This window comes from Sus scrofa, chromosome 15 (assembly GCF_054392235.1).
Source record: "Sus scrofa isolate SSC_HxYL_T2T_F1_AM1 chromosome 15, Sscrofa_HxYL_maternal_Yorkshire_Landrace_v2.0, whole genome shotgun sequence".
Taxonomy (NCBI): Eukaryota; Metazoa; Chordata; class Mammalia; order Artiodactyla; family Suidae; genus Sus; species Sus scrofa.
Window position 1 is genome coordinate 143,436,022 of NC_139397.1, and position 13,116 is coordinate 143,449,137.

The 13,116-nt window shown below is 43.8% G+C and overlaps 1 protein-coding gene across 1 annotated transcript; it reads right to left on the reverse strand.

Annotated features, from left to right (window-relative positions):
• Window positions 1–2,313: 2,313 nt before the first annotated feature.
• Window positions 2,314–5,948, reverse strand: LOC146396174 (uncharacterized). Its single transcript, XM_085000860.1, has 2 exons — window positions 4,327–5,948; window positions 2,314–3,743 (listed from the first exon to the last, which is right to left on the reverse strand). Exon 2 carries the CDS (start codon window positions 2,772–2,774, stop codon window positions 2,427–2,429), a length of 348 nt encoding a protein of 115 aa, XP_084856986.1. The 5' UTR covers window positions 2,775–3,743; window positions 4,327–5,948; the 3' UTR covers window positions 2,314–2,426.
• Window positions 5,949–13,116: the final 7,168 nt, after the last annotated feature.

A 13,116-nucleotide genomic window follows, 5' to 3' on the forward strand; every position in this document is an offset into this window, starting at 1 on the left:
AGTGAAAACAAAATTGTTAAAATTCTCCCCAAGTGTCTTGGGTCACTGTCCTCTTGATTTAAATTTTCTTTTCTTTTTTTTAAAAATTTTCTTCTTCTTTTTTTTTTGCTTTTTAGGGCCGCACCTGTGGCATATGGAGGTTTCCAGGCTAGGGGTCCAATCAGAGCTACAGCTGCCAGCCTACAGCACAGTTACCGCAACTCGGGATCCGAGCCTTGTCTGTGACGTACCCCACAGCTCACGGCAATGCCAGATCCTTAACCCACTGAGTGAGGCCAGGGATCAAACCCAATCCCTCCTGGTTCCTAGTTGGATTCGTTTCTGCTGCGCTGCAGTGAGAACTCCGGTTTAGATTTTCTGTTATCACCCTCATGTGGTTTTTAGGAAGTCTGCCCATAAATGACCAAGATGCACGTCAAGAGTGGCAATGAGTAAGTTGTAGGGCCCTCCCAGAGAACGCGAAGATGTCATGAGACCCTCTACCCTTCTCCCTGAAGGGCCAACTCACTTTTGACCTTGAGACGTTTGTGGCTGTGTTTCTCTGACGTCTCCAAACCACGGTCTAAGTCAGAGAGACATGATGAGGAATTCATTCCTTCATCGACATGTAAACAAATTTGCTGAGGAGATGACAGGAGGAGTCTGTTCCAGGTTATCCGGGGGTGGGAGGGGTGTGGGTGAGCTCGTGGGTGACAAGGAAAGAGCCGTGTGTTAACCGTTGTTGACCTGGGTGATGGCTCTTAGGAAATTCTTATACTGTTCTTCACGTTTGTGTATATTTGGCATTTTCCATGATTAAACAAAATTTTAAAAATCATCTGTTTATGAGGAAGCTATTTATGGATTACCTGCTATGTTCTAGTGGCTCTTCTAAGTGCTGGAGATACTGTAGACGTCAGTGAACCAAAGAGGGAGAATCTTGGCTTTGTACATTCTCCTTGGGTGTGGGGTGAGGCAGAGAGAACCACATAGGGTAAGCCTGATAAATGCATGAATTTTATGGTATGTTAGAAAGTGTTGAGTACCAGGGAAAGAAAAAAGAATAGAGATCAGACAAGGAGGTAGAAGGATGGCAAAGAGGATGAAGGCTTGAGTCTTGGGTACCAAAGTTGGGAAAGGACCCTCAGAGCAGGCTGAAGAGGAAGGAGAAAGGGAAAAGGGTGCAGGCTGGCAGGGGTTGGGGAGGGGTCAGCTGCGGCAGATGCTGCAATGCTGCTGGGAGGCTGGATGACAAGCCCCATGGAAAGTGTCAACTACTTCTTTGGTTGGCTTATCTAGGAATGAGAGTCTCTTAACATAGATACTCAACGAAGGGGCTGCAATAATATCCACAAAAATCTATTTGAATTGCTGATATGAGATCAACCATGGAGAAAATGTGACAAGACAAAGAAAACAGAAAAAGACAAAGAAAACAGAAAGAGAATTGTACCTGACGCTTCATTCCCTCTTGGATGTCGACTCCTCGAGGGCAAACACTGGTTTATCCTCAGATCTCTAGTGCTTGGCTGAATATCTGGCTGAATACCGCACATATTTGCTGAATGAATAAGTGAGTAAAAAAGCACACGGAGGGAAGAAGTGAAGCTTTGACTGGCCACACAGGGGCTGGCAACACCTAAAACTAGAATTCAGTTGCAGACACAGACGTCACGACAGCATCTGTAGGAGAGCATAGGAACTTCCCTCGATGATATTGACAACCAAAGTTTGGGATTTTCCCCCAAATTTCTATCTTTATTATAAAACCTGATATAAGACAGTATAGGACCAATCATCCATTAATTGAAACCTCTCTCAATCTTTGAATATGATCCTTTGTCTTTTGTGCTGTGGGCCTTACCCATGGGAGGGTATGCATCTTATAGAACAGAGAGACACATCAGAATGCAGAAAGATTATTTTTAATTAAGAAAGTGTGGCTTTTTTTCTAATAAAAAATAGAAATGGGGGAAAAGTTAGCAAATGCACAAGAGAAGAACAAAAACTTTTGTCCATCATTAAGTACTGTTTTCAAGAAAACTAAATATTAGCTATCATGATTTTACTTGATTATGCTTATAATATAAACAGATTTTGAACACGAGTAGCTGTATTCCCACGCACTAATGTTGATAATGTATGCTGGTCTTTCATCTTGTTTTCCAAGTAGAGACAAGATTACAAAATGGCAGAGAACAGATACCTCCTGATGCTAAGTTCTGAAGATACAGGGAGAAGAAATTGGTGGCATCATGGCACCAGATTGAAGGGAACGAACAAACCTGGAAACTTGAGAGTAAAAGAGGCAGAACGAGAAGTTCCAAGGGACCTTCAAGTACCTGGGGCAGGAGGAAGCAGGCAGGAGGAATGGAGGAAAGTCTTACCAAATGCTGGGAGCTGAGCTCTCAGCATCTCTGACCCCAGAGACAGAGCCCACTGGCCACCTAGCAGCAGCACTGCTTCTTGCAGCAGTGCTTCTGCTGGCAACAGCACTTCTGCTGGCAACAGCCCTTCCCACAGCCACAACCACACGAGTTGCACCTGCAGGTGCGGCGGTAGCAGCAGACCACGGGGGTGCTGCAGCAGCCCCCACAGCAGCCACAGCAGCAGGGGCAGCAGCCCGAGCAGCAGCCCACCCGGTAGCATCTGCAGCTGGTACAGCTGTTGCAGCTGCCACAGCCACCGCCACAGCCACCACCGCAGCCACCGCAGCCACCGCAGCCACTGCTGCAGCCACCGCAACCACCGCAGCCTCCGCAGCCACCACAACTTCCACAGCCACAGCAGCCCATGGTGTCGTTAGAGAGGACTCAGGAGAGGTGAGGAGGAGACTCAGGAGGTGAGAGAGGTGTCCTGCTCTTAGCTTCAGGGGTCCTTATATACCCCCTTCAGGGCCTGACCCAGAGCAAGTGACTACTTCCTTGTTGTGGTGTCTACCAGCTTCCCCGGGAGAATTTCACAAGACCTTGAATGTATTTCCTTATGAAACACCGCTGACCTCATAAAATTGCTTATTTTAGCATTTACTTCTTCCTTAAGTTGTGCTTTTAATGAAGCAACGTTTCTAAAATGTTTAACCTTGTCGTAATCTATCAATCTTTTTAAAATTTTTTTGATTTTACAGTTGATTTACAGTGTTGTATCAGTTCCAGGTGTACAGCAGCATGAATCAGTTACACACGTACATTCATTTCTCCCTTAAGGGATTTACAGAACATAGAGTAGCTCTCCCTGTAACCTAGCAGTCTTTTTTTCCTTTTCCTTTTTCTTTTTTGGCCACCCAGTGGCATAGAACGCAGCTGCCGTTGCTGACCCACGCCGCATGGAGGGATCCTTAATCCACTGTGCCAAGCTGGGGACTGAACTGGCATCCCAGAGCTCCAGGGCCACCGCCAATCCCTTTGCACCACAGCGGGAACTCCTGAATCTAGCAGTTTTTAAGCACAAGTATGACCTGCCTGTGAGTCTCATTTGATGAAAGTGTATCTGTTTTCTAAGCATCCGGATCGCTCAGCACCCAGTGAAGATCTTTCTCTGGGTTTCAGAGGCACCCTCTTCTGCTTGGAGATATTCTCTGATGAACCCCAGACAAGGTGGGATTCCCATGGGTGGTGGTGGGGAGCAAAGCACCCAAATTTGCCTCTGCTCACATGCCATAAGCTGGTGAGACTAAACATTCAAAGAGTTTTATAAGAATCACTTATTTTATTTATTTTCAGAATCACTTTTGTCCTTGACTCACAAGTCAGAATATGGAAAACCTTGCAGCACTATTCACAATAGCCAGGACATGGAAACAACCCAAATGTCCATCGACAGATGATTGGATTCGGAAGATGTGGTATATATACACAATGGAATACTACTCAGCCATAAAAAAGGATGACATAATGCCATTTGCAGCAACATGGATGGAACTAGAGAATCTCATACTGAGTGAAATGAGCCAGAAAGACAAAGACAAATACCATATGATATCACTTATAACTGGAATCTAATATCCAGCACAAATGAACATCTCCTCAGAAAAGAAAATCATGGACTTGGAAAAGAGACTTGTGGTTGCCTGATGGGAGGGGGAGGGAGTGGGAGGGATCGGGAGCTTGGGCTTATCAGACACAACCTAGAATAGATTTACAAGGAGATCCTGCTGAATAGCATTGAGAACTTTGTCTAGATACTCATGTCGCAACAGAAGAAAGGGTGGGGGAAAAAACTGTAACTGCAATGTATACATCTAAGGATAACCTGACCTCCTTGCTGTACAGTGGGAAAAAAAAAAAAAAAAAGTTGGTTCTCAGCCAGTTAAGCCAAAAAAAAAAAAAAAAAAAGAATATGGAAAACCTGCTTGGGAAGGGATGGTTCTGGGGTGGGAGGTCTTGTGTGGATGTATTTCAAAATCAATATCTAATGCCAGCTTACAACTTCCTCTTTTCTCTGATACCCAGGGGGTCAGGGGGCCATGGAGCCCAGCGCTTCAGTCCCCAGATGGCTTCATGCCCCAAAGAGAGCCACTGACTCTGTGACATAGTTTCCTTGGTTTAGGTTAAATCATGTCTATTTTTTTTTTTTTTTTTTAGGCAGGCTCTACTTTTTAGAGCAGTTTTAGATTTAGGTTTGCAGCAAAGTTGTGCTGAAAATACAGAGATTTCCCATGTGCTCCCTGCAACCCCCACCCCCAGCCTCCCTGCCGTCAACGTCTCACACCCAAGTGCTGCAGTTGTTACAGTTGGTGAACCTCGACTTATGCCTCATTATCACACCAAGGCTGGTTATTTACATCAGGGCTCTCTTTTGGTCTGGTGCCTTCCGTGCATTTGGATCGATATAGTGGTAGGTAGCCGGAGTTACAGTCTCATACAGGGCAAAACAGCTCTAAAAACTCTCTGTGTTCTGCCTATTTGTTCCTTCCCCACTAAACCCTGCCTCCAGTCTTACCTTTTCCAGAATGTCATATAGTTGGACTAATTTATGTCTTGCTTAATTTGTGTTGCCAGGCCTGAAATAATCATACAGTTATTTTAACTACTACTCACTGAAGGTCCTAGTAAATAAGAAACTTACTTCGTACACCACTTGAGCATCTATCCCTAGCTTTCTTAGCAGAAAGGGGCTGGCTTCATGTATGTAACTCCACTCCAGGTACTTCATTGTGTTCATTCTCGCTGTTGTCCTATGATGTGGCCTCATGAGCAATTCTGGCTCGAAGGGGTCAAGGGCTTTGCCAAGTTCACTTCTGGGGTCTGGGTAGGGTTCCAACTTAGCTCTGCCTCACTCTGCACACGAGGAAGGGACGGCCATGTGTCTTCGGTTCTAAGATCTGCTCTGTTTCCTCAGAACCTGCTCCTGAGACTTGCAGGTTAGCTGTTTCCTTTCAGTTGTAATGTTGAGACCCAATATCACCAGCAGTGATTTCCTATTATATTTAACATATTTTTATTTAGAATGAAGATGAGTTGAGGCTGTGAGCCTCTGTAGAAAAGCCCCAGTGGCTCACATGTGCTTAGTTACGCATCACTCCTGAGGAAGCAAAACTTCTTACCACGCAGTTACCCTCTGCCAATGCCCCTGTAGATTGCAAAGCCTGGGGGAGTGGTGACCTTTGCTTTCACAGCCAAGCCAAATTCCTTGGGCAGATTTTTATACTTGAAAATATCAATCAAATGATTGATTATTTAAAAATCATATTTAGTAAAACTGATTTAAAAAATATAGGAATTCCCATTGTGGATCTGTGGGTTGAGAATCTGACATGGTGTTGGTGAGGATGCAGGTTCGATCCCTGGCCTCACTCAGTGGATTAAGGGGCATTGACGTAAGCTGTGGCATAGGTTACAGATGTGGCTCAGATTCGGCCTTGCTGCGTCTGTGATGTAGGCTGCAGCTAAAACTCTGATTCAACCCCTAGCCTGGGAACTTCCATACACTGCGGTCTGGCTGAAAAGAGAATAATAATAAAAAAAAAATCATATTTATAGAGAGAAATCCCACCACCTCTATTTTCTGCACTAGGGGTCTCTTGGAAGATTTTGGGTCTTAATTCAAAGCTCAACTGATACATCTTCTGTCCACCATCATTGTCCACAGAGTGATGCTCATTCTCTTTTTCAAACTTCATCTATTTCTCTCTTGATGTCCTCACATTAACAGATCATAACCCTTTTCTCTGCTCTTGACCAGAGGGTGAGCTTCTTAGTTTGGGATCGCATCGTATATGTATTTTCATCCCTGTATTGGGAGCACAGAAGTGAATTGACAAAGAATCAGGTTGAGGAATGGCAAGGATGCTGCAGTCGACTGAATGTTTGTGTCCCCTCAACATCCAGATCCTGAAAGCCTAACCCCAATGTGTAGTAAAAGGAGGTCTTTGGGAAGTGATTAGGTCCTGAGGGTGGGGCCCTCCTGAGTGGGATTAGTACACTTATAAAAGGGATTGCAGAGAGCTCGCTCACTGTCTTTCTGCCGTGTAAGTGGCAGACACCTACAACCCAGAAGAGCCTTCTCACCAGAACCCAACCAGGCTGGCCTTCTCATCTCAGACTTCCAGCCTCCAGATGTGTGAGAAGTACATTTCTATTGTTTATAAGCCACCCAGACTGTGCTCTTTTGTTATAGTGGCCCAAACTGAGAGCACTGTGGTCAGGTCAAACTACTTGGGCCAAAGAAGAATCCCCATGAAAGCTTCCAAAGAGAAACTGAGGAGACGGCTGTATCAGTCCTTGGAAAAGATGGGCTCTTCTCAATGAGCTTCTAAGCAATAGGAATTGAGGGGGAGGGAGGCACAGGATAAGCACTGGGCCGAAGCTACAAGACGGCAAAATTTGTCCATTGCATTCTCCCAATTCTGTTTTTATGCCCTTTCCCATTTCTCAGAACATCACCTGCCTGCCTGCCTGCCTGCCTGCCTTCCTTCCTTCCTTCCTTTCTCTCCCTCTCTTTCTTTCAATTGCTCTTTAGAGCTGTACCTGAGCATATGGAAAGTCCCAGGCTAGGGGTCAAATTGGAGCTGCAGCTGCTGGCCTACGCCAAAGCCATGGCAATGCCAGATCCTTAACCCACTGAGTGGAGCTAGGGATCAAACCTACATCCTCATGGATACTAGTCAGTTGTAACCTGCTGAGCCGCAATGGGAACTCTCAGAACAACACCTTTCTATTCCCCATAACCTGGGTCTTCTTGGAAGCTTCTTTGAGCTCCTTCTGGGTACCCTATATTATAAAAGGATCATCTCCCCGGTATCCTCCCCCAGGTCTCCCGCCTTTTCAGCAATGACCTGTGGCAGCCAGAAGTCAGAAGGCAAGCCTGCTTCCAACTATGGCCCTTCCCCTCACCAAGCATTGCTTACGTTTCTTTGCATTTCCTTTTGCCCTTCCTGCATGAGTAAAAGATAATATTGCTTTATGTTGACCAGCAAGACAGTATGCATGCGTTTTACGCCGGATCTGAGCCGCATCTGTGACCTACCCCACAGCTCACTGCAATGCCAGATCCTTAACCCACTGCGTGAGGCCAGGGATCAAACCCACATCCTCATGGATACTAGTCGGATTCATTTTCCACTGTGCCACAATGGGAACTCCTGTTTTACTCTTTCTACTTTGTGTTGGCATCAGTAGAATTTCAATAGCAGAATTTACTATTGACTGTCTGCCTTCCTATAATAATTGACACAAGAGAAGCTACATGAGAGTGCAAATCAATTTATTCCAGCAAACATTTTCTGAGCACTTACTCCTTGTAAATCTGATAGCAGGGATAAGTCAGAGCAGGAGAGCCCTTCCTGTCCTCTCGAGCCATCCCAGGTCTTAGCCCCTTCAGAATCCTATGCCCTGGGGATTCTTCCCAAAGTTTAAAAGGAAAGAAGAATTTCACCCCAAATCCTTTTGTAGACTTCAAGGGACTGTTTCCAAACTTGCATCCTTTTCTCAGGTACCATGATGGAAGATATCCTGCCTCACATTTCTATAGGGTACGCCATCCCAATGGGGGGCAATTTTGCTCCCAACCCTGGGAGATATTTGACAATATCTGGAGACATTGTGGGTTGTCATAACTGGGGGAAAATGGTCATAACTAGTGGGCAGAGGCTGAGGATACTGCTCAACACTCTGCATTGCATGGGACACCCATGCCACCCCCCCTCCCCCGCAACAAGGAAATGTCTGGCTCAAAGCATCAGCAGCACCAAGATTGAGAAACCCAGCTATACAGTGTTTTATTGTTCTGAAGCATTTCCCATTTACTGTTTCAAAACAATGGAATTGCCTGAGACTTGCCTGTAAGAAAACCACTCCCCAGGTCATTAATAAAAATGCTCGGAGCCCCTGACATGTGCAAAGTTCTTGTGCCGGGAGATTTTGTAATGGAACATGTGGTGCCATTATTTGATCTGTGATTTAGAGCAGGAACTAGGCTGGGGGTGGGGGGTAGGGCCACGTGAAATGGAAAGGGGTCATGCCAGTTGATTGCAAAGATGCCTTGAATATTAATTAAGAAAATATATGTACACACACTGTTTAAATAACTCTCAATTGTCCTCTCATCCCACTCTAGGCCACTCTGCAGAGGCAGCACTGCCATCTTGCCAACTCATGTTGTGGGGAACTTCCCCCATGCTTCTTGTTAATTCCTATAATGATTATTTCTTGGTAGCCAATGTTAGCTTTTGTTAAGATAGATGGAGATTTAACTCTTTGATGCCACTGCCAATGTATTTATATCGTTTTAATAAAATCCATAACTGATGGTAACAGTGACTGCCATATAAATGTGACTCACCATGGAGTTATGATAGTCCACTGTGCTTGTGCTGCCTTCATGTACAATCTTTTGTTTTCCTGGAGTATCTGTCTTTTTAAAAAAATTTAAAATTAGATTTATTGAGGTGTAGTTCACATGCAATAAAATTCATCCCCTTGATATAGTATGTATTATAAGATAGAGTATGGTGATTCTTGGCAAGTGACTATTATGTAACAGCTACCACAATCAGGAGATAGAAGTGTCCATTGTCTTAAAAAGTTTCCTCATGTCCAAGGTCAGTCCCCTTCCTACACTTTTAAGCTTTGCCAAACACTGGTTTTATTTCCGTCTCTATAGATTTGTCCTTCCTGGAATGTCATACACCAAACTTTGTTCTTGTTGTGTTTTGTAAAACTACATTAGCACAAAACTATATTAATCCCTATTTATTTTATCCTATTATTTAAAAAATTTTTGTTGGCGTGTAGTTGACTTACAACATTGTGTTAGTTTCAGGAGTAGAGCAAAGTGAATCAGTTAAACACATACATATATCCATTCCTTTTCAGATTCTTTTCCGATATAGGTCACTACAAAGTATTGAGTAGATTTCCCTGTGCTAAAAGTGGGTCCTTGGTACTCATCCATTCCATATATAATAAATAATGTATATATCAAGCTCAACACGCCAATTTATCCTTCCCCCCAATGCTTCCCCTTTGGCCATCAAAAGTTTGGTTTCAAAATCTTTTGAGTCCGTTTCTGTTTTGTGAATAATTTCTTTTGTATCATTTTTATTAGATTACACATATTACTAATCTCATGTGATATTTGTCTTTCTCTGTCTGACTTACTTCACTTAGAATGATAATTTCCAGGTCCATGTGTTACTGCCAATGGCATCATTTCATTTTTTTATGGCTGAATATATATTATACCATTGTATATATATATCACATTTTTATCCATTCATCTGTTGATGGACATTTAGGTTGTTTCCATGTCTTGGCTATTGTGAACAGTGCTACAATGAACACTGGAGTACATTTATTTTTTTGAATGAAAGCTTTGTCCAGATATATGCTGAGGAGTGGGATTGCTGGATCATATGATGGTTCTATATTTATTTTTCTGAGGAAACTCCATACTGTTTTCCATAGTGGCTGCATCAATTTACATTCCCACCAACAGTGTAGGAGGGTTCCCTTTTCTCCACACCCTCTCCCACATTTATTGTTCATAGAATTTTTGATGATGGCCATTCTAACTGGTATGAGGTGATGGAGTATCTGTGTTAATTTTTAATCTTTTTTGCTTTTGTTTTATCCCTCTTCATCTCTCTGCCATTGTGGGTCATGATCCTGCATGTAAGATTCTCCTCTTAGATAACAATTGGTAAAAACTCTTCAAACACTCCAATTTATTTTCCTTTCAATTTAGGAAATGCTTCCTTGGTTTAAATGCAATAGAAATTGTACCAGAAAAGGATGAGCCGTTAAAAGCTTTGCTTGTGCTTTCTAAGCCACCGCACGACGTGAATCTATGAAACAACGGAACACGGTGGTTTGATTTACAGCCATGTGGTGGGGAGGAAGAGTTTCAGTTTCCCAGTGAACAGCTCTGGTGAGGGGATCAGGGCTGCTTCTGCACTTGGCAGTGACTTTTGAGGCTGAGACCCCTTTCATTTATCTAGTTTTTGCTAAGAGAACTTCTGGGCTGTACATAGAAATAGCCTCCTGATCATGTTTATTTGTTCCTCAGATGTCATTTTAAGCACAGCATGTTGTGTTATGTGGGCCTTCCTTGTGTGCTTGTGACTGTTGACAGCACTGAATTTTCCATGGCTTCCAGGGGCCCTTATTGGGATTTTTAGTGCATTTGACTTAGAAAAATAAACAAGTCATCTAATACATCCAGCTGACATTCCAAAAGGGGGAGCCAATTAAATACACTATGAGATTCTCCCATGACAAGGGATCTAAATAGCAACAGGAAAGCAGTCATGCGTCTTGCCTCTCCTGTCGCCAGAGGTGGTATATAAGGGCCTGCCCAGCAGAGGGCAGCATCACACCTCCCTCACCTCCTGAGTCTCCTCCTCACCTCTCCTGAGTCCTCTCTACCAACACCATGGGCTGCTGTGGCTGTGGAAGTTGTGGTGGCTGCGGAGGCTGCGGTGGTTGCGGCGGCTGCAGCAGTGGCTGCGGTGGCTGCGGTGGCTGCGGTGGTGGCTGTGGCGGCTGCAACAGCTGTACCAGCTGCAGATGCTACCGGGTGGGCTGCTGCTCCGGCTGCTGCCCCTGCTGCTGTGGCTGCTGTGGGGGCTGCTGCAGCACCCCCGTGGTCTGCTGCTACCGCCGCACCTGCAGCTGCAACTCGTGTGGCTGTGGCTGTGGCTGTGGGAAGGGCTGTTGCCAGCAGAAGAGCTGCTGCCAGCAGAAGCACTGCTGCAAGAAGCAGTGCTGCTGCTAGGTGGCCAGACTGCCTTCTGGGAGGGTGCTGCAGGTAACTGCCTCCTCGGTAAGATTGTCCTTCCTTCTGCCCATCCTTCCTGCTTTGACTGTCACAAGGGTAACATGAATTGGGTGTCCACATCCTCTGGCCCCTGAGATCCTGCCTCCAAATGAAAAACACCAACCCAACCCTTCTTCTCCATCCATCGCCAAGAGTGGGAGCCCAGCAACACGGAGGGATGACGTTTTCATGCTCTACTTTCTTGAAACTGTACTGTTGAAGTGTCTCCTTCTGTTTCTTTCCTCTCTTTCTGTGCCTTCTGCATCCTGTATTTCTGCCACTCTTTTCTGATTCTGTAAACCTAAGACAATTCTTTTCCTAATAAACCACATAAAATTAGCATCCAAAGACTCATCAACATCTCCTTTTTTTCCTTCTTTAAATGTGTCTCACCCAAAGATGCCACTAAACCATCAAAGTGAGTAAGAACTCCTGATGTGTGTTTGAGATGGGGTCAGAGTAATTAATGGATAATCTGTCTCTGATAGGTTTTCACACGATGGTAAAATTTGGTGCCCTCAACCGTCCTCTCATATAAGTCGGAAAAAGGATTCTTAGAACATTCTCTCAACAGATGCCTACTACATCATTTTCTGGCTACTCCTAGGTCAGTTTTTCCAACAGAATTTGATCTCAGTGTCTATAACCAGGTGAAATTCAACACCTAAAGGAACGTGTGATTGTTTAGGTCCTAGTTATTTTAGTTTGGTCTTATTAATAATCTAAAAATCCAATTACAATTTAATGAGATTTTAAAATTTCATTGCCAGTACGAATTAACTGTCTTTTTGGAAGATTATGGTCAGAAAACACTAGTGTGGTCACAAGTGAAAACAATCTACTAGGAAGAGTTGTGAGTTACCAAAACACTACCCACTTTGCTTATATTCTATTCTCAGAGACCATTATGGGAAGATAAAAATAAAAAGTTTACAATGGGTTCCTTTCAACCACATCTCTCAGAGTCCCTGGAAGGTGAAACTACCTACAGTGCACAATTTGTTAAACCACCTTTCAAATTCAGTGCCCTTAGGATTTTCTTTCTTTTGTAACTTTTTTAAAAGATTTTAATTTTTCTATTATAGTTATTTACAATGTTTTGTCAATTTCTGCTGTATAGCAAAGTGAGATATGTATATGAGATATATATATATATTCTTTTTTTCACATTGTCCTTCATCACGTTCCATCACAAGGAGGGTTGAGGGCACCAAATTTTTACCACCATGTGAAAACACAAGATATAGTTCCCTGGGCTATACAGCAGGATCTCATTGCTTATCCACTCCAAATGCAATAGTTTGTATCTACTAACCCCACACTCCCAGTCTATCCCACTTCCTCCCCCTCCCCTTCCCCCTTGGCAGCCACAAGTCTGTTCTACAAGTCCATCAGTTTCTTTTCTGTAGATAGATTCATTTGTGCCTAGGTATATTAGATTCCAGATATAAAACTACAAGATATAGAACTACCATATGACCTGGCAAGCCCACTTCTGGGCATATATCCAGACAAAACTTTCATTGAAAAAGATACATGCATCTTTATGTTCATTGCAGCACTATTCACAATAGCCAAGACATGGAATCCACCTAAATGTCCATTGACAGATGAATGGATTAAGAAGATGTGGTATATATACACAGTGGAATACTACTCAGCCATAAAAAGAAAAAAAATAATGCCCTTTGCAGCAACACGGATGGAACTAGAGACTCTCATACTAAGTGAATTAAGTCAGAAAGAGAAGGACAAATACCTTAGGATTTTCTACCTAAATCTGTCCTCTCCTGAAAGGAAGCCATGAAGAAAGTGGCCACAGAGTGCCCTAGGGGTCAGGCAGCTGCCCTGGGGCTGCAGAGGGTGATTTACTCCTTCTGG

What these genes read in the sequence shown, in the direction of transcription:
- LOC146396174 (XM_085000860.1), bottom strand. Translation starts at nt 2,774, where the DNA reads ATGGGCTGCTGTGGCTGTGGAAGTTGTGGTGGCTGCGGAGGCTGCGGT.